The sequence below is a fragment of the Hyla sarda genome, chromosome 1 (assembly GCF_029499605.1).
Source record: "Hyla sarda isolate aHylSar1 chromosome 1, aHylSar1.hap1, whole genome shotgun sequence".
Lineage (NCBI taxonomy): Eukaryota > Metazoa > Chordata > Amphibia > Anura > Hylidae > Hyla > Hyla sarda.
The window spans coordinates 46,788,994-46,810,356 of NC_079189.1; the positions used below are offsets into that span (position 1 = coordinate 46,788,994).

At 42.5% G+C, this 21,363-nt stretch overlaps 1 protein-coding gene across 1 annotated transcript in view; it reads right to left on the reverse strand.

Moving 5' to 3' along the window:
* The window catches only part of LOC130351935 (signal peptide, CUB and EGF-like domain-containing protein 1), a 40,389-nt gene that overhangs the window by 8,833 nt on the left and 10,193 nt on the right, over positions 1 to 21,363 (reverse strand). Inside the window, exons 2-3 of the mRNA XM_056554942.1 lie at positions 19,902 to 20,037; positions 18,074 to 18,162 (exon numbers count right to left, since the gene is read on the reverse strand). Coding sequence (XP_056410917.1) covers positions 18,074 to 18,162; positions 19,902 to 20,037 — 225 coding nt within the window. The remainder of the gene's footprint in view (positions 1 to 18,073; positions 18,163 to 19,901; positions 20,038 to 21,363) is intronic.

The window sequence follows — 21,363 nt, forward strand, 5'->3', positions numbered from 1 at the left end:
TTTGCTTCAATTGACAAAATACAGTATCTCCCATGAGTAAGTCCACCTCCCACATTAGAAAGTATAATATACACATATACATACACACACACACACACAGTATTTCACATAAGTGAGTCCATCGCTCACATTATTTTTGTAAATATTTTATTCTATCTTTTCATGTGGCAAATGAAGAACTGACACTTCTACAATATAAAGAAGGAAGTGCACAGCCTATGTAATTGACAAAATACAGTATCTCCCATGAGTAAGTCCACCCCTCACATGAGAGAATATTATAAATATAATTATATATCTATATATCACATACACAGTATTTCACGTAAGGCAGTCCACCTGGCGGTGCTTTCACTCTAGTGGTAGCATGAGACGGAGTCTACATCTCACACAAGTGGCTCAGGTACTGCAGCTCATCCAGGATGGCACATCAATGCGAGCTGTGGCAAGAAGGTTACAAAAACACAAACACAACACAAACACACCTCCGAGCCTCATTGTGACTTGTTTTAAGGACATTACATAAAGTTGGATCAGCCTGTAATGTGGTTTTCCCACTTTGATTTTGAGTGTGACTCCATATCCAGACCTCCTTGGGTTGATAAATTTGATTTCCATTGATCATTTTTGAGTGATTTTGTTGTCAGCACATTCAACTATGTAAAGACGAAAGTATTTCATACGATTAGTTCATTCATTCATTCAGATCTAGGATGTGTTATCTTAGTGTTCCCTTTATTTTTTTTGAGCAGTGTATAAGCAGAGAATAAATCTGGGCTGAATAAGCTTGTCATGGGCACTCACCACTGTAGGATAATACGTTTTAACCAACTCCTCCGAGAGACCAGGAATATCATCAACCCACTTCAAATGTGCAAGAGCAAAAAGGATCCAGACCCACTGGTTGCAATAAGGCATACGCCCGAGTAAGAGGTTTGGACAGGTCGGTGGTCCCCAGGAGCAACTCCCAATTCATTAAACACGGGGGTAACCTCCAGAGAGCCAAACTGAGAAGAAACCGCATGTCTCAAATGAAGATACCTGAAATGGGCATCCTGAGGAACATCAAAACGGATTCTCAGGTCATAAAATGAAGGAAAGACAGTGTCATCTCCAAACAAATGCATAGTGAATTTAACTCCCAGGGAGCTCCAAAGCCCGGCTGCCTCCAACTCCTGTAGGTGTTCCAAGTGAGGATTACCCCACAGGGGTGCTCGAGGAGAAACTACCGGTTGAGTAAAGTGCCCGGAAGCCACTGACCAGACCGCAGCCACTGTCTTAATAGGTGCCAACAAGGATGAGGAGGGAGCATACCTGTACAATACATTAGTCAAGGTCTCATACGAACCCATTCTAGCCCCCGCCAGGGCCATGAAGGCGTTAGATCCAGGTCAATCCACCAGGCTGCATACCCCAGCTGTGAAGCTAAAAAATTGTTATGCATATTAGGAGCTGAAAGCCCTCCTCGCTGTTTTGGCACCTGGAGTAGTGCCCATCCCAATTTCGGAGGCTTATTCTGCCGATAGAACACGGCTCTGAGATCCTTCTGTTTAATTTAAAAAAAAAAAAAAAAACACAACAACTTCTAGGGGGAAAATGGGCGACATAATAATAATAAAAAAATAAAAAGATACAGAAATTTAGGGAGGAATATCACCTTGAAAATATTAACCTTATCTGCTAAAGATCGGGGCAATGAGTCCCATGCCTGGAGCCATGGGATTGTGTTCTCCAGAAGAGGGTCTAAACTCAGAAGTACACGGACACGCTTCCACTCCTAGGTATCTAGACACAACCTGAAGACCATTGGGCAATGCAGAGGGTACAACCCCTCCCCAGGATAAGTGCATAATAGAAGATTTAGTCCAGTTGACTCTATGGCCCGAGACCTCCCCGAACCTATCCAGAAGATCAAACAAAGCAATCAGGGAGCCTACCACATCAGCAAGATAAACCAGGGTGTCATTTGCATACATAGAAATCTTTTCCGTTACAGACCCTCTAGGAATTCTCTTAATGGATTCGGAGGCCCGAACGGCCGCCACTAGAGGCTCCACAGCCAAGGCAAACAGGAAAGGAGATAGCGGGCACCCCTGTCTAGTACTCCTACCCAACGGAAAATACTAAGAAACCTCTAAATTGGTACGGATACGGGCCCTAGGGGTATTGTAAAGTGAGCGAACCCACTCCCTGAAAATAGGTCCAAAATGCAGGACACGAATAAGGCACCAAATATAATGCCATTGAACAGAGTCAATGGCCTTATACACATCAAGGCTGACCACAAAACCAAGAGTCTTCCTCCGCTGCGGAAATATTAAGCTGCAACCTCTTAACATTATACATCCGTGGCCCTCCCTGGCATAACTGAGTCTGACTGAGTCTAGCTGAAGCTGGGTCTGTATTCTAAAGTGTTGTATTATTAAGTGTTACATTTGAGAAGTTTTATAAGCAGAAGTTCATGTGCTAAGTATACTGTGGATCATTGTTTTCCAAACAGGGTGTCTCCAGCGGTTGCATAGCCCTTGCATTTTTTTTTTTCCCCCTCCTGTCTGTAGCACACCTGGGGGAGGGGTTAATTGATTAACTGCTCTCAGGTGTATAAAACTAACTGGGAAACTCTGTGAGCCCTGCTCTGACTAGCTGAAGCTGGGTCTGTATTCTAAAGTGTTGTATTATTAAGTGTTACATTTGAGAAGTTTAAAAATCAGGAGTTGTAAGCAGGACCCACTGTAACTGTAAGTATTACACTCCCTTGATAAAAGTAGTTTTTCTTAATAGTTACATAGTTAGTATGGTTGAAAAGACATACGTCCATCAAGTCCAACCAGGGGATTGAAGGGAAGGATGTAAGGGGATAAGGGATGGGATTTTATATTTCTGCATAAGCATTAATGTTATTTTGTTCCAGGAATGTATCTAACCCTGCTTTAAAGCTGTTAATTGTTCCTGCTGTGACCAGTTCCTGAGGTAGACCGTTCCATAAATTCACAGTCCTCACGGTAAAGAAGGCGTGCCGCCCCTTTAGACTAAACCTTTTCTTCTCCAGACGGAGGGAGTGCCCCCTCGTCCTTTGGGGGGGTTTAACCTGGAACAGTTTTTCTCCATATTTTTTGTATGGGCCATTAATATACTTATATACGTTTATCATATCCCCCCTTAAACGTCTCTTCTCAAGACTAAACAATTGTAACTCCTTTAATCGCTCCTCATAGCTAAGATGTTCCATGCCCCATATTAGTTTAGTCGCGCGTCTCTGCACCCTTTCCAACTCCACAGTGTCTCTTTTATGAACAGGCGACCAAAACTGAACAGCATATTCCAGGTGAGGCCGTACCAATGCTTTATAAAGGGGGAGTATTATGTCCCTGCCCCTCGAGTCCATGCCTCTTTTTATACATGACAATATCCTGCCGGCTTTGGAAGCAGCAGCCTGACATTGCATGCTATTCTGTAGTCTGTGATCTACAAGTACACCCAGATCCTTCTCTACCAGTGACTCTGACAGTTTAATCCCCCCTAAGACATACGACGCATGCAGGTTATTAGTACCCAGATGCATAACTTTACATTTATCCACATTGAACCTCATTTGCCAAGTGGATGCCCAGACACTTAGTCTATCCAAGTCATCTTGCAACCTATACACATCCTCTATAGACTGTACCGTGCTACAAAGCTTGGTGTCATCTGCAAAGATAGAAACAGAGCTGTTAATACCATCCTCTATATCATTGATAAATAAATTAAACAACAGCGGTCCCAGTACTGAACCTTGGGGTACACCACTAATAACCGGGGACCAATCAGAGTACGAATCATTTACCACCACTCTCTGGGTACGATCCATGAGCCAGTGTTCAATCCAGTTACAAACTAAAATTTCCAAACCCAAAGACCTTAACTTACCTGTCAGACGTCTGTGAGGGACAGTATCAAACGCTTTAGCAAAATCCAGAAACACTATATCCACAGCCATTCCTCTGTCAAGGCTTCTACTCACCTCTTCATAAAAGCAAATTAGATTGGTTTGACAACTTCTATCCTTAGTAAACCCATGCTGGCTATCACTTATAATACTATTATCCCCTATGTATTCCTGTATGTAATCCCTTATAAGTCCTTCAAACAATTTACCCACAATGCACGTTAGACTTACCGGTCTATAATTGCCTGGCGAAGACCTAGAGCCCTTCTTGAAGATTGGTACCACATTAGCCTTGCGCCAGTCCCTTGGCACAATACCAGACACCAGAGAATCTCTAAATATCATGAACAAGGGTACAGATATTACTGAACTTACCTCTCTAAGAACTCTTGGGTGTAGTCCATCCGGCCCTGGAGATTTGCTTACATTTACTTTACTTAACTTACCTTGTACCATCTCTACATTAAGCCAGTTCAGCACATTACATGATGTGTTACCAGCACTGACCGGGCCAATGTCAGCTCCTTCTTCCATAGTATATACAGAACTAAAGAACCCATTCAGTAGCTCCGCCTTCTCTTGATCGCCCGTGACAACCTCCCCATTATCATTATTAAGGGGTCCTACATGCTCTGTCCTTGGTTTTTTTGCATTTATTTATCTAAAAAAATATTTAGGATTAGTTTTGCTTTCTTTGGCCACCTGTCTCTCATTTTGAATTTTTGCTGTTTTTATTACATTTTTACAGATTTTATTAAGCTCCTTGTACTGTTTAAATGTTATAGCTGACCCATCAGATTTGTATTTTTTGAAGGCTATTTTTTTGTTGTTTATTGCTCTTTTAACCTCATTTGTCAGCCATGTAGGATTTAGTTTTAATCGTTTATATTTGTTCCCCTTTGGTATATATTTAGCTGTATAGTTATTTAGAGTTGATTTAAAGATGTCCCATTTACCTTCTGTATCAGCATTTGAGAACACCTCCCCCCAGTCTATGTCCTGTAGTGCAGCCCTCAGCCCAGGGAAGTTTGCCTTTTTAAAGTTATATGTTTTTGCCTTCCCCGTCTGTCTTTGTTTTCTACATTTTAAGTCAAAAGTAACTATATTGTGGTCGCTATTACCAAGGTTTTCCCGCACAGTTACATTACCAACCAGCTCTGCGTTGTTGGAAATGATCAGATCCAACAAGGCATCACTTCTTGTTGGGTCCTCCACAAACTGGCCCATAAAATTATCCTGCAATAAATTTAGGAATTGTCGCCCCTTTGTAGTTTTAGCCAACCCCCGGCCCCAATCTATATCTGGATAGTTAAAATCTCCCATTATTACCACTGTACCTGCCCGGGCGGCCCTCTCTATTTGTTTATGAAGCCGACCTTCTATCTCTTCAGTGATATTAGGGGGTCTGTAGATTACACCAATTATTTTTTCAGTATTTCCCTCCTTTTGTAATTCTACCCACAATGATTCCACATCCTCAGAATCATCACACACTATGGCATCGTTCACATTGACTTTCATACCACTTCTTACATACAGACAGACTCCACCACCTTTTCTGTTCATTCTATCCTTGCAAAACAATGTAAACCCCTGCAGATTAACGGCCCAGTCATGCGAGGAGTCCAGCCATGTCTCAGTGACCCCAACTATATCAATATGTTCCTCCAGTATCAAGGCCTCAAGCTCCCCCATTTTATTTGCTAGGCTTCTGGCATTTGTGAACATACACTTTACATTTCCATTAAGTTTTACACATATAGTCTCACTAATGGGATTTTCAGAGTTATTGGGGTTAGTCATTTTTTGAGTTATAAGGGCTAATTGTACTATTTAAGTTATTGGGTCTAACGTTATTATTTAAGTTATTGGGGCTAATGGGATTTTTTGCGTTATTGCGTCTAACGTTGTTATTTAAGTTATTGGGGCTAACGGTATTTTTTGAGTTAATGGGGCTTATTGTAGTTATCGAGTTATTGGGGCTAATGGAATTTTTTGAATTATTGGGATTACAATTTTTCAGGCTACATTTTTACAGCTGGTTTGTAACGCATGAATCTCCTTATCCACTGCTCTTAACCTCCCCCCACAGGACTCCTCTCCACCCGCCATTATGTCCTGACCCCTCTCTAACCTATCCATCCCACTGTCTGCTTTCTTTGCTTTATTATCCTCCCCCCACTCACCTAGTTTAAACAGCTGTTGGTCACCAAGGATATGGACAGCAGGATTGGAGGTTTTCTTCAGTGCACATTGTGCCACATGTATACATCTCTGGAGCAGCAGCTTCAGGGTGAATACCGCTGTGACAAATGTGAGCATGTTGCCCACCTGGAAGCTCGTATTAGAGATCTAGAGGAGCAAAATGCAACATTGAGGGCGATTGACAATCTTACAGAGCAAGCAGTTAGTGGGGTAGAAATGGAGGTTGGAGAAACTAGCCAGGAGGCCCAAGTAGGGAGCTGGGTTAATGTAGTTAGAGGAACTGGAAAGGGGGCAAGGAAAAGGAAGGCCACTTCTGCTTCTGATCTCCCAAGTAAAATTTCCAAGTTGGGCGATGATGCGAGGGCCTCAGTATCAGAGATGGCAACCCTAGTGGATACTGGTCTCCCTAACAGCCGGGGGAACAGCTCAACTAGTAGTGTGGGGGATGGTAACGCAGGTAGGCGAAGACAGTTAGTTGTGGTAGGGGACTCTATAATCAGGAAGACGGATAGAATAATTTGTCGCCAAGACCACCTCAACCGAATGGTTTGCTGTCTCCCTGGTGCCAGGGTTCGGCATGTGGTGGAAAGGGTGGACAAATTACTAGGGGGGGCTGGGGATGACCCAGCTGTCGTGGTCCATGTGGGAACCAATGACAGAATACATGGTAGGTGGAGGTCCTTGAAGAATAATTACAAGGAACTAGGTGCCAAGCTGAAGGGAAGGACCTCTAAGGTTGTGTTCTCTGGAATACTTCCTGTGCCATGCGCATCGCAGGAAAGACAGCGGGAGCTTAGGGAGTTAAATGCATGGCTTAAGTCGTGGTGTGAGGGGGAAGGGTTTGGGTTTTTAGAGCACTGGGCTGACTTTTCATTGGGGTACAAACTCTATTCTACGGATAATTTGCACCTGAATGGAAGGGGGTCTGCTGTGCTGGGGGAGAGAATCCTGGAAGGGGTGGCTGAGTATTTAAACTAGGTGAGTGGGGGGAGGATAATAAAGCAAAGAAAGCAGACAGTGGGATGGATAGGTTAGAGAGGGGTCAGGACATAATGGCGGGTGGAGAGGAGTCCTGTGGGGGGAGGTTAAGAGCAGTGGATAAGGAGATTCATGCGTTACAAACCAGCTGTAAAAATAAATGTAGCCCGAAAAATTGTAATCCCAATAATTCAAAAAATTCCATTAGCCCGAATAACTTGATAACTACAATAAGCCCCATTAACTCAAAAAATACCGTTAGCCCCAATAACTTAAATAACAACGTTAGACGCAATAACGCAAAAAATCCCATTAGCCCCAATAACTTAAATAATAACGTTAGACCCAATAACTCAAAAAATCCCATTAGCCCCAATAACTTAAATAGTACAATTAGCCCTTATAACTCAAAAAAATGACATTAACCCCAATAACTCTGAAAATCCCATTAGTGAGACTATATGTGTAAAACTTAATGGAAATGTAAAGTGTATGTTCACAAATGCCAGAAGCCTAGCAAATAAAATGGGGGAGCTTGAGGCCTTGATACTGGAGGAACATATTGATATAGTTGGGGTCACTGAGACATGGCTGGACTCCTCACATGACTGGACTGTTAATCTGCAGGGGTTTACATTGTTTCGCAAGGATAGAATGAACAGAAAAGGTGGTGGAGTCTGTCTGTATGTAAGAAGTGGTATGAAAGTCAGTGTGAACGATGCCATATTGTGTGATGATTCTGAGGATGTGGAATCATTGTGGGTAGAATTACAAAAGGAGGGAAATACTGAAAAAATAATATTTGGTGTAATCTACAGACCCCCTAATATCACTGAAGAGATAGAAGGTCGGCTGTATAAACAAATAGAGAGGGCCGCCCGGGCAGGTACAGTGGTAATAATGGGAGATTTTAACTATCCAGATATAGATTGGGGCCGGGGGTTGGCTAAAACTACAAAGGGGAGAAAATTCCTAAATTTATTGCAGGATAATTTTATGGATCAGTTTGTGGAGGACCCAACAAGAAGTGATGCCTTGTTGGATCTGATCATTTCCAACAACGCAGAGCTGGTTGGTAATGTAACTGTGCGGGAAAACCTTGGTAATAGCGACCACAATATAGTTACTTTTGACTTAAAATGTAGAAAACAAAGACAGACGGGGAAAGCAAAAACATATAACTTTAAAAAGGCAAGCTTCCCTGGGCTGAGGGCTGCACTACAGGACATAGACTGGGGGGAGGTGTTCTCAAATACTGATACAGAAGGTAAGTGGGACATCTTTAAATCAACTCTAAATAACAATACAGCTAAATATATACCAAAGGGGAACAAATATAAAACGATTAAAACTAAATCCTACATGGCTGACAAATGAGGTTAAAAGAGCAATAAACAACAAAAAAATAGCCTTCAAAAAATACTTATAATACTGTATAGCTGTATAGTTATTTACAAATCTGATGGGTCAGCTATAACATTTAAACAGTACAAGGAGCTTAATAAAATCTGTAAAAATGTAATAAAAACAGCAAAAATTCAAAATGAGAGACAGGTGGCCGAAGAAAGCAAAACTAATCCTAAATATTTTTTTAGATATATAAATACAAAAAAACCAAGGACCGAGCATGTAGGACCCCTTAATAATGATAATGGGGAGGTTGTCACGGGCGATCAAGAGAAGGCGGAGCTACTGAATGGGTTCTTTAGTTCTGTATATACTATGGAAGAAGGAGCTGACATTGGCCAGGTCAGTGCTGGTAACACATCATATAATGTATTGAACTGGCTTAATGTAGAGATGGTACAAGGTAAGTTAAGTAAAGTAAATGTAAGCAAATCTCCAGGGCCGGATGGACTACACCCAAGAGTTCTTAGAGAGGTAAGTTCAGTAATATCTGTACCCTTGTTCATGATATTTAGAGATTCTCTGGTGTCTGGTATTGTGCCAAGGGACTGGCGCAAGGCGAATGTGGTGCCAATCTTCAAAAAGGGCTCTAGGTCTTTGCCAGGCAAGTATAGACCGGTAAGTCTAACGTGCATTGTGGGTAAATTGTTTGAAGGACTTATAAGGGATTACATACAGGAATACATAGGGGATAATAGTATTATAAGTGATAGCCAGCATGGGTTTACTAAGGATAGAAGTTGTCAAGCCAATCTAATTTGCTTTTATGAAGAGGTGAGTAGAAGCCTTGACAGAGGAATGGCTGTGGATATAGTGTTTCTGGATTTTGCCAAAGCGTTTGATACTGTCCCTCACAGACGTCTGACAGGTAAGTTAAGGTCCTTGGGCTTGGAAACTTTAGTTTGTAACTGGATTGAACACTGGCTCATGGATCGTACCCAGAGAGTGGTGGTAAATGATTCGTACTCTGATTGGTCCCCGGTTATTAGTGGTGTACCCCAAGGTTCAGTACTGGGCCCGCTGCTGTTTAATTTATTTATCAATGATATAGAGGATGGTATTAACAGCTCTGTTTCTATCTTTGCAGATGACACCAAGCTTTGTAGCACGGTACAGTCTATAGAGGATGTGTATAGGTTGCAAGATGACTTGGATAGACTAAGTGTCTGGGCATCCACTTGGCAAATGAGGTTCAATGTGGATAAATGTAAAGTTATGCATCTGGGTACTAATAACCTGCATGCGTCGTATGTCTTAGGGGGGATTAAACTGGCAGAGTCACTGGTAGAGAAGGATCTGGGTGTACTTGTAGATCACAGACTACAAAATAGCATGCAATGTCAGGCTGCTGCTTCCAAAGCCGGCAGGATATTGTCATGTATAAAAAGAGGCATGGACTCGAGGGGCAGGGACATAATACTCCCCCTTTATAAAGCATTGGTACGACCTCACCTGGAATATGCTGTTCAGTTTTGGTCGCCTGTTCATAAAAGGGACACTGCGGAGTTGGAAAGGGTGCAGAGACGCGCGACTAAACTAATATGGGGCATGGAACATCTTAGCTATGAGGAGCGATTAAAAGGAGTTACAATTGTTTAGTCTTGAGAAGAGACGTTTAAGGGGGGATATGATAAACTTATATAAGTATATAAATGGCCCATACAAAAAATATGGAGAAAAACTGTTCCAGGTTAAACCCCCCCAAAGGACGAGGGGGCACTCCCTCCGTCTGGAGAAGAAAAGGTTTAGTCTAAAGGGGCGGCACGCCTTCTTTACCGTGAGGACAGTGAATTTATGGAACAGTCTACCTCAGGAACTGGTCACAGCAGGAACAATTAACAGCTTTAAAGCAGGGTTAGATACATTCCTGGAACAAAACAACATTAATGCTTATGCAGAATTATAAAACTACATCCCTTTCCCTTATCCCCTTACATCCTTCCCTTCAATCCCCTGGTTGGACTTGATGGACGTATGTCTTTTTTCAACCATACTAACTATGTAACTATATATAAATCCAGTCTGGTCAGGGTGAACCATCGAAGAAATTACCCCTCTAAGCCTGTTCGTCAGTACTTTTGCCAAAATTTTAATATCAACATTAAAAGGAAGGAAATAGGACGGTTAAGAGTCTGGCAAAGTCGGATCCTCCCCAGGCTTGAAAAGTACCACAATAAAGGCCTCTCTCATGGAGTCAGGGTAGGTCATACAAGGCCGTCGCATATAGGTTAAGCAAGATAGGATTTAGTTTCTCCTCATTCACCCTGTACCAGTCTCCCACTAGCCCATCCAAACATGGAGTCTTCCCAGAGGGAAAGTCTTTAATAACTAGTGACACCTCCTCAGCTGTCAAAGGGGCCTCAAGGGCCAAAGATTCAAGCGAGGTAAAGGGGGTAAGGGGTAAATCTCTCAGAAAGGACAATATGGTATGATGGGCAACCTGAGAAGAGGAAGACTATAGGGAACTATAAAAAGGAGTGAAGGGAAGGTCCTAAGGGAAGCTCATACCTCGGACAACTAACACTCCATACCTAAACCACTAACTAGGAAGGGAGCAGGCAGTCCAATAAGGAAATCAGTCCAGCGGCTGAGCAGCACAAGGGGCAGCCTCTGCCCACTACATTGCCTCAGAAGGTGAAGTGAAGAATTTAGTGGTACGTTCATCCACCCCCCTCATACGAGCCGGGTACAGCATGGCATATCTGTAGCCTTTGGAGCTAAACTTGGCTCTAACTTCTATAAATTGGATATGTTGCTTTCGTAATTCCACTGAGAAGTCCAGGTAGAATGATACTCTGCTGTCACCATAAACAACTTCACCTTTAAGCCTCACCACCCTCAGGATAGCGTCTCTGTCTTTGAAATGTAAAATCTTTGCTAGGAAGGGTCAGGGAGGCCCCCCCAGGGACAGGAGGTCTGGCTGGGACCCTATGGGCTCTCTCCACTGAGAAGGGGGAGAAGGTATCCTCAGGTAAAATCCCTTTAAGACAGGATTTAAGGAATACCACAGGATCAGCACCCTTCACCTTTTCCGGAAGGCCCACCTGCCGAACATTGTTGCTCCGGAGGCGGTTTTCAAAAGTAGTCAGCTCTGTCCACCACTCCCCTGAACTGACACTGCAGGTCGGCAATTTGTTGAGGGACAGGACGTAGAGTATTCTCCATTTCAGAAACTCTGTGTTCCACCTCCAGGGTGCTCTCACTTAGCTTTTGAGTCTCATGGCGCAGGAAGACAAATTCTTGTCAGAGTTCGTCCACCTGATTATGGAAGTATGACAGGAGGTAATAGAATTTCAGTAAAGCGGAGGTCTATAGTGGTTCCATCATACTGCATCCTTTCTGGGAGGGGGAAGAGGAGACGGACCTCGAGGACGATCCACTAAGGACTGACCAGGGGAGGGACTGACCAGGGAGGAACTGCCCGAGTGGCCCTCAGATCTGGAGAACTGACAATGTCTTAGCAGCATTGGCTGCCACTTTGGTAGAGAGGGGCATTTGAGCCATAGAGTCACAGTGTGAACATCCGCTAGCCTCAGAGTGCCCGTCATCCGAGGAGACGTCATCAGAGGAAGGACCAGCCACCCCCAGCTCCTGACTTATTACGTTTGGATCTGCCTCTAGGACCACCCATAGTGGGACACACAGTCTCTCAGCAGGGCAAATAGCAGCAATGTAGGGCACCAGTAGAGAGGAACACCACACAATATACACCAGCCAGGCACCTTCAGGTAAGATAGCAGAAAGATCCGCAGCAAACACTCCGGGTACTACAGGTATCAGCAAACCTAGTAGCAGTTAAGGGGTTGAACCCAGCAGAGCATGCAATCCACTGATGACTTCACATAGAACACCCAGATTGCTGTAAGCACTTCAGCCACCATAAGTCCCAGAAAGCCCAGTATTAGAGAAGGGTTAGAGCAGTCCAGAACAGGGCTTCTACAGAAACCTTAGGGAGATAACACTAAGCTCACCTCCAGCACCCCAGCAACCAGAAGTCCCAGCAACAGGCCAATCTATCCAGGAGAGGCAGATACATATAACAAGTATGGGGGGGTACTCGCAGATGAAGCCATGCAGGTCAGCCCAGTCAGGGCTGCAAAAGAATCCAGGAGGTGACCACAGGGCAATAGTATCCCCATTGGGCCCAACAGTTCACCAGAAAGGAGCTCAGCTGCCTTCCGGCACCACACTGCAGAGTCCTTACTTCAGCACAGCAGACCCGCCGTCCAGGAAGCGCGGGAGTAGTCAAGAAGTCCAAGCACAGGATCAAGCTCCGCTCACGAAGGCCAGCAATGGCGGAGGCTCCAGCCACATCAACCAGGGACCAGCGCGGGATCCAGAAGAGCAGAGGGACACCTCGGAGCATCACCGGCACCTCCCAAGACCATCCACCGCCGTGAGCACTGCCAGCACCAGGACAGCCGCCATCAGGCCCCACCAGCAATCTGAATCTGCATTAGGTAGTGGGAGCTCGGCGGACACACGTTTGTTCAGCTCCCCATGCAGGCCACGCCCCCCCAAATAAGTCTCTTTTGGTCTAATCGGACCACAGGCCATGGTTCCATTAATCCAAGTCTGCTTTTCTTCAGCAAACTATTTGCAGACTTTCTTGTGCTGCTTCTTTAGAAGAGGCTTTCTTCTTGGATGACAGCCATGCAGACCAATTTGATGCAGTGTGTGGTGTATGGTCTGAACACAAAGGCTGACCCCCACCCCTTCAACCTCTGCAGCAATGCTGGCAACACTGTAGTTCCCAAAGACAACCTCTAAATATGATGCTAAGCTTGTGCGCTCAACTTCTTTGGTTGACCATTGAGAAGCATGTTCTGTGTAGAATCTGTTTATAAAGCCACTGAATGGTCTTACCACCTTGCTCCAGCTCAGTTTAAGGGTCTTGGCAATCTTCTTATTAGGGATCGACCGATATCGATTTTTTAGGGTCGATACCGATAATCTGTGGAGGTTAGGGCCGATAACATACCGATATAAGTTAATCGGCTATTTTTATTTTTTCCAGATCCTTTTCCAACTTCAAATTTAAGACATCTGCTCCCTATTCACACCTGAGACGTAACACTAATGAGTCACACAGAGGAGGGAAAATGGCTAATTGTGCCCAATTTGGACATTTCCACTTAGGGCTGTACTCACTTTTGTTGCCAAGGTTTAGTTATTTTGAGGGGACAACATTAAACACATACAGGCTGTGCATTTACTACTTTACATTGTAGCAGGCGGTAATTTCTTTGGTGTGGTCACATGAAAAGATAGAATAAAATATTTACAAACCTGTAGGGGTGGACCTACTTGTGGGAGATTCTGTCAAACTTTATTTTCCGATGAAGTTTGAGCCAGAGGAAATGTTCTTTAAAACAATCACCTCTTTCGTACTCTAGATACATATAAACAAACATCTGTTCTGTATTGTGCCCCCAGCTAGTCTCCCTTGACAACACATTCCACTTTCTTTTTTCATGTATATCTTTGTACAGTTATTGCCCCAAGACAGATGGATATAAACTGATATCATCACCAAGACATCTGACATCCAAAAGACAAACATGAGTCATAGGATCTCTTCATCTAGATGTATTCCAGTGGCGTAGCAATCTGGGTGCGGGCCGCAACGGGCGACACCAGCCTGATGGGGTGACACCACGATGCTCCACGCCCCTCTGTCTCCGGCATTATGTGCTCTATCAGTCACTGATATATCATTGTGTATTCTCCTCACTATAGAGAAGACGTCACCTGTAATCACTGATATCATTGTGTATTCTCACTATAGAGAAGACGTCACTGATATAGTGTATTCTCCTCAGTATAGAGAAGACGTCACCTGTAATCACTGATATCATTGTACATTCTCCTCACTATAGAGAAGACGTTACCTGTAGTCACTGATATCATTGTGTATTCTCCTCACTATAGAGAAGATGTCACCTGTAATCACTGATATTGTGTACTCTGCTCACTATGTCCCATCAGAGCTGGAGTCACTTGTAAGTTCTGCAGTGATGATGGATGAAACAACAACAACTCCCAGCATCCCCTTACCAGTACTTAGATCATACTGGGAGCTGTTTCACATGGTAAAAACGTATTTAGCACTTTCCCCTTACTTGCCAATTGTGTTTATGTAATATGTAGTTCACACAGAGAACCCAATCATTGACCAATTACCTAAATATTGATAAAGAGCTCTGTGAAGTGAAAAATCTATTGTACTGCGCACAATACTCCAAGAGAGGTCTCATCAGTGCATGAGCACTTCCCTCTGTACTGCTAATACCTCTCCCTATACATCCGTAAGCACTTCCCTCTGTACTGCTAATACCTTTCAACATTTGTCTTGTTATATGGCTTAAAAAATTATTGCTTCGGGGAGGGTGGGTTAGGGGTCCTATTCTACTTGACAAGAGGCCCTATTCTACTTTACAAGACTTGGGTTACTGTGTTATCTTTTGACTTTCTGTATTGCTCACTGACTTTGAGCTTGTTTGATGAATTCCACCTTTTATCTACACAGAACATAATGGGGAGGTCTGGTTTGAATTTCATTATAATCTTTGTTATCCTTGTACAGGACAAATTGTAATAGTTTATTCGTAAATCAACTCAAAAAGTAATAGATCCTAGTGACAAGTGAATTGCTCCGAATTCATCTCCATACGTGGTTGTCTTCTACTAGACCTTTGGGCCCATGACAGTTATAAACATACCAATAAAAGATGGGTTGAAAAAAAAATGCCTCAATGTAACAAATACAGCTTATACACATATACAAATCCCAAATATTATAAGCCAGAGAATACAAAATACTATGTACAAAATTAAATAACATTTTATTGAACATGATCCTTTACCTAAACAATTACCCATAAAATACACATACAAAATCTGTAAACATGGACTGGTAGTAAACCGTAATAAAGTGCACATATATCTCGTGTGTGTTCCACAATCACGTCCAAACGGCTGAAGATATATTAACATGAAACTTGGTACACATGTTACTTATATGTCAACAACAAACATAGGATAGGTCATTTAACCCTTATTCACCCCCATTTGTCAGGGTTTTTATTTAACCCCTTGAGGACAGAGGGTTTTTCCATTTTTGCAATTTCGTTTTTTTACCTCCTTACCTTTTAAAAAATCATAACCCTTTCAATTTTGCACCTAAAAATCCATGTTATGGCTTATTTTTTTGCACTAACAATTCTACTTCAGTAATTTTACCCAAAAATCTATAGCGAAACGGAAAATAAATAAATCATTGTGCGACAAAATTGAAAAATAAATTCCATTTTGTAAATTTTGGGGGCTTCCGTTTCTACGCAGTACATTTTTCAGTAAAAATGACACCTTATCTTTATTCTCTAGGTCCATAGGATTAAAAGGATTCCCTACTTATATAGGTTTGATTTTGTCGTACTTCTGGAAAGAAAAAAATTATAACTACATGCAGGAAAATGTATACGTTTAAAATGGTCATATTCTGACCCCTATAACTTTTATTTTTCCGCTTACGGGCCGGTATGAGGACTCATTTTTTGTGCCGTGGTCTGAAGTTTTTAGCGGTACCATTTATGTATTGATCGGACTTTTTGGGCACTTTTTATCAATTTTTTCATGATATAAAAAGTGACCAAAAATAAGCTATTTTGGACTTTGGGATTTTTTTGTGCGTACGCCATTCACGTGCGGTTTAATTAACAATATATTTTTATAATTCGGACATTTCCGCACACAGCGATACCACACATTTTTATTTACACTTTTTTTTTATGGGAAAAGGGGGGTGATTCAAACTTTTATTAGGGAAGGGGTTAAATGATCTTTATTCCCTTTTTTTTTTTTTTTTTGCAATGTTATATCTCCCATAGGGGGCTATAACACTGCACACACTGATCTTTATCATTGATCACTGGTTTCTCATCTATTGATCTAGATTGTGCTGCTTGACTGCTCATGCCTGGATCTCAGGCACTGAGCAGTCATTCGGCGATCGGACACCGAAGAGGCAGGTAGGGGCCCTCCCGCTGTCCTGTAAGCTGTTCGGGATGCCGCGATTTCGCCGCGGACATCCCGATTTGCCCCCTGAGCTAACAGTAATGGTTTACATTCACTGCGGCACCGTGAAGAGTTAGCCACGGGTTGCGGCTGTTGGTAGGTGCCGCAACACGTGGCCCTGCGTTATAGACAGGGAGTGGGCTGAGGGCGTAAAGGTACGGGTTAAACAGGTTAAAGTCCCATACAAGTCTATGGGAAATATATGTTACTGCATAACTTCCAAACAGCTGGAGGTATTTCGATAATACTTGGTCACATGTTACTTATATGTCCACTTAAAATATAGGATGGTTAATTTAACCCTTAACTTCACCCATTCGTGAGGGTCAGGGGTTTTGTTTAAAGTCCCATGCAAATCAATGGGACTTTAAACTGTACGGAGAGAGGGCGAGATATATAATTAATATATATTATATATATATATATATATATATATATATATATATATATATATATATATATATATATATATATATATATATATATGTGTGTGTATGTATATGTCAGAAGAGGACATTTAAAAAAAATGTTATAAATTTTGCGCAAAAAGTTAATTTTTTAACAGTAGTAAAACAAAATCAAACCTATATTAATTGGGTATCATTATAATCGTATCGACCTATAGAAAAATAAGATGTAATTTTTACCGAAAAGTACACTGCCTAGAAACGGAAGCCCCAAAAATTTACAAAATGGTGTGTTTTTCTCAATTTTGTTCCACAAATTTTGTTTGGCAAAATTACTGATGTCATTACAAAGTAAAATTTGTAGCGCATAAAACAAGCCCTCATAAGGGTCTGTAGGTGGAAAACTGAAAGCATTATGATTTTTAAAAAGGTGAGGAGGAAAAAACGAAAGTGCAAAAACCCTGAGCCTTTAAGAGGTTAATTCTGCTCCCGCTGTATTTATGACTATTACTGCCCGCTCCTGCAAGGTGTGTTTTCCAGTCGTACCCACTCTTCCAATGTGTGTCCAATCCCAACCACTCCCCCAAACATTTTGTCACAGCTTTTAGAGATAGTACCCCCTGTGCCATTCTAGAGGTTTGCAGGACGGGGTAGGGTTTTGTGGGATCTGCTGTATGTTCTCTGACTGCCCACTCCCACCCAAAACAACCTCATTACTAGCCGCAAGTTTTCTTATTTGCTCCCTTGGGGCCCGTGAGATCCCAATGATATCAATGCAGGGCTCTACACCAGAGATACCACAACAGGATCAGCGATGGACATCAATTATATAGAAAACCCTGTTTCTCCTACCAAGGGATGGATTTAGCTCATTCTTTCTGGATTTCCTGCACCAATTGTTAACAGAACCAACAGAACCAGTTAACAAAACCAAAATGCAGATTTGGATCTCCACTTCGTTTGAGAGATTTCAGTTTTTTTTTTTTTTAATAGAAGAATTCTATGGAAATTGTTAAACATAGACTCTAATATCTATACATTGGTGTTGGGCATGTATATTGTATAATCTTACCTTTTTCACATGGCATACAAGTCACAGATGCAGTCTCATTTGTAAAATATCCCGGCTGGCATGACTGGCATACTACGCTTCCCGTGGTGCTGTAGGATGAAAAACCGAAGAGTAATACTTAGATATTTACATCTAAATAACACACCCTATAGAGATAGAAATCATGTGACCGACACTCAACATAGTAACTGGATAAAGAAAGATGGAATTCTGGGATGGTATTCTGCATACCTTGGTTGTAACAAGTGGTTATTTGAGTTACTTGTGCCTTTCTGTCATCTCCAACCAGTCTGCCCATTCTCCTCTGACATCAACTAGACATTTGCGTCCACATAACTGCCTCTCACTGGATATTTTACCTTTTTCTGAGTAAACCTTAGAGGATGGTCGTGTGTAATAATCCCAGGAGATCAGCAGTTTATGAAATTCTCAGACCAGCCCGCCTGGCACCAACAACCATGCCACGTGCACAGTCACATAAATCCCCTTTCTTCCCAAATGTGAACTTTAGCAAGTTGCAACAATCTGCAACCCTGGTGACTAGCTGTTCAGAATCCACACTATACAGTAAACAGAACCGGATGTAGTTGGCTCTGTTCAAACCTGGTTACTGCAGCTCAGCTCCCGTTCATTAGAAGTGGAGCTGAGCATCCGTAGCATGGCACCACCAGTACAAAAGTTTTAAGGAGCCAACTGTTTCCGATTCCAATCACTGGGGGAGATTTATCAAAACCTGTGCAGAGGAAGAGTGGTGCAGATGCCCATAGCAACCAATCAGATTGCTTCTTTCATTTTCCACAGGCCTCTTTAGAGGCCTGTGGAAAATGAAAGAAGCAATCTGATTGGTTGCTATGGGCAACTGCACCACTCTTCCTCTGCACAGGTTTTGATAAGTCTCCCCCAGTGTGTATTACAGGCAGTGAACAGCTGATCACCAAGGGTGCCAGATATTGGCACCCCACCAATCAGCGATTTATGGGCTAACCTGAGGAGAGGCCATCAATTATAATATCTTGGAAAATTCCTTCAAAGAGAACCTGTCGGCTCCCCTTATGTAAATACTTTAATTGCTATAAAATAGCAAGTCAGGAGCATCTTTACTGCGAAGTCTGCATTGTACCATTCCTCTTGGAAATGTATGAAGACATTGACAACTGGGCGTTACCATTCCCCTTGCTAATAGGCGGCGTCTATTAAGGTGTAAGGACACAGCCCATCCACAGGGGAGTGGGAACACCAAGTTGTTAAAGGGGTATTCCGGCCAAAGACATCTTATTCCCTATCCAAAGGACCCCCAGCGATCTCCATGCAGCACCCGCATTCTATGGGGTGCTGCGCCACCAGTCTCGAAAAGCTCTTTTTTTCGGGACTGGAGACGTCACGTAACCCCATGCACCCTCCATTCATGTCAATTGGAGGCGGCGTGATAGATGGCGGGGAGTCCCAGCGATCAGACTTCTTATCCCCTATCTTTTGGATAGGGGAGAGGACGTCTTTGGCCAGATAACCCCTTTATCCATACATTTCCAGGAGGAATGGTAGAGGAACTTCTAAAAGAAGTCTGTAAGAAAAAAAAAATTTAAAAAGTGCTCAAAAATCCTTGTTTCATTGAGAATATAAGCATTTACTAAAATAGGCATTTAACTAGAGCTGAGAAATCCTCTTCAAAAAGAAAGAGACAGTATTATAGAAAGCGTCACAAACACTTATGTTCTGAATATTCTGAAGCTTTAATCTATTTCGTTAATGTCCAACTACTGGTTGGTGAACTAAAAGAACAAATAAAAGTCACGCTACATTGTATAACTATACAAAAAAAGTTCCTTACTTGCTATACAATCCATGAGGACATGGTAGACATGTGACCTGCCCGCCCTGTGGCTGGTAAAAACCAGACACACAAGGCACGCAGTCTGTCGAATTTACACAGGAGCCACTGGAACAGCAAAAACATGACTCGGTATCTGGGTCGGGAAGAAAAGAAAAAAAAAAGTGCATTTAATATATATCTACAAAACATTATCTTCTATAGAATAATAACTCTAGGCAATAGACACCTTTGCACTGATTTTTTTTCTTAAAATTTTTTTTTCCCCCTCATTCAAAACTTTGCTAAAAGCAAACTTTCATAAATCTTCATTAACAATGTCCCACCACTTTGCCGTTATACAGTCTGTCCCGCTGCTTCCACATCTACCCAACAGCTCACTGCTCCTGGTGATGTCATTCCTATACTCAGTGTTACAGACAAGAGCGAGGAGGAGGAGGAGGAGGAGGAGGGTGTTCACATGTTTACAGTTGGGATAACATCCAAGTCTTAACAGAGGGCAGATCACACAAGTTCAGGTCTATTTACATGGCAGAACTTCCGCACCAATTCATTTGGCTGGTTTCTGTGGAAATTCAGGAGTGTGAATAGGAGTGCAGACTCCCATAGAAATCTATTGGGCTTTAATTTGAGGTGAAATCCGCATGCAGAATCTGTGTGGAATTCCGCCATAAAATTCTGCCATGTGAATAGACCCTTAAACTGCATGAGAGTGTAGATAAGATAGAATGTATAGGTGGTGGGGAAGGGAAATCACAGACTCTAAATCAGTCAGAGGTGGCCCAATTATGGGTCCATTGGACCCAGGATGCACTTTCACAGGGGGTGGCTTTTTTTTGTATTTTTTTGTTTTGTTTTGTTTCTATCCAGTACCTGCAAGGCACAGATGCTCACAAAAATGGAATCTAGGACATTTGTCCTTGATCCCTAGGCGACCAAGCCGCTTTCAACAGTCTCTTACTGCAGGAGCTGTGGCCTACACTGAGAGAACGTGACCTCTGCCCTGACGCAGAGCAGGCACCAATGACGTCACTTATCTGCATCCACACTGTGGAGGAAGAAGGACGCAACGTGGGCCAGCTCTATTGGAGTTTGCTGCAAGGAAAAAGGAGGCGAGTATGTGTGCTATTTTTAATCCTGGCACAAAGGGGAAGTACCTATCTACATGGCTAGCAACCTGTCTATCTACATAGTTAACTACCTACCTACTCTCCCTTACCCAACTGGCTACCCATCTGTCTACCTACATGTAGAAAAAGCAACACTATAAAATCTTAATATATTGACAGGGTGCACACAGTTCTCAAGGCCATGGTCAGAGGCCCAAAACACCAGACAGCAAACAAAAGTATAAAAATATTTGCAGCACAAAAATCCAACTGGGTTTTTACTCCATGCAGTATTTTTGTTAACAACCTACCTAACTTCCATTCACGCTTCTGAGTTTCTGCATAAGGAATTT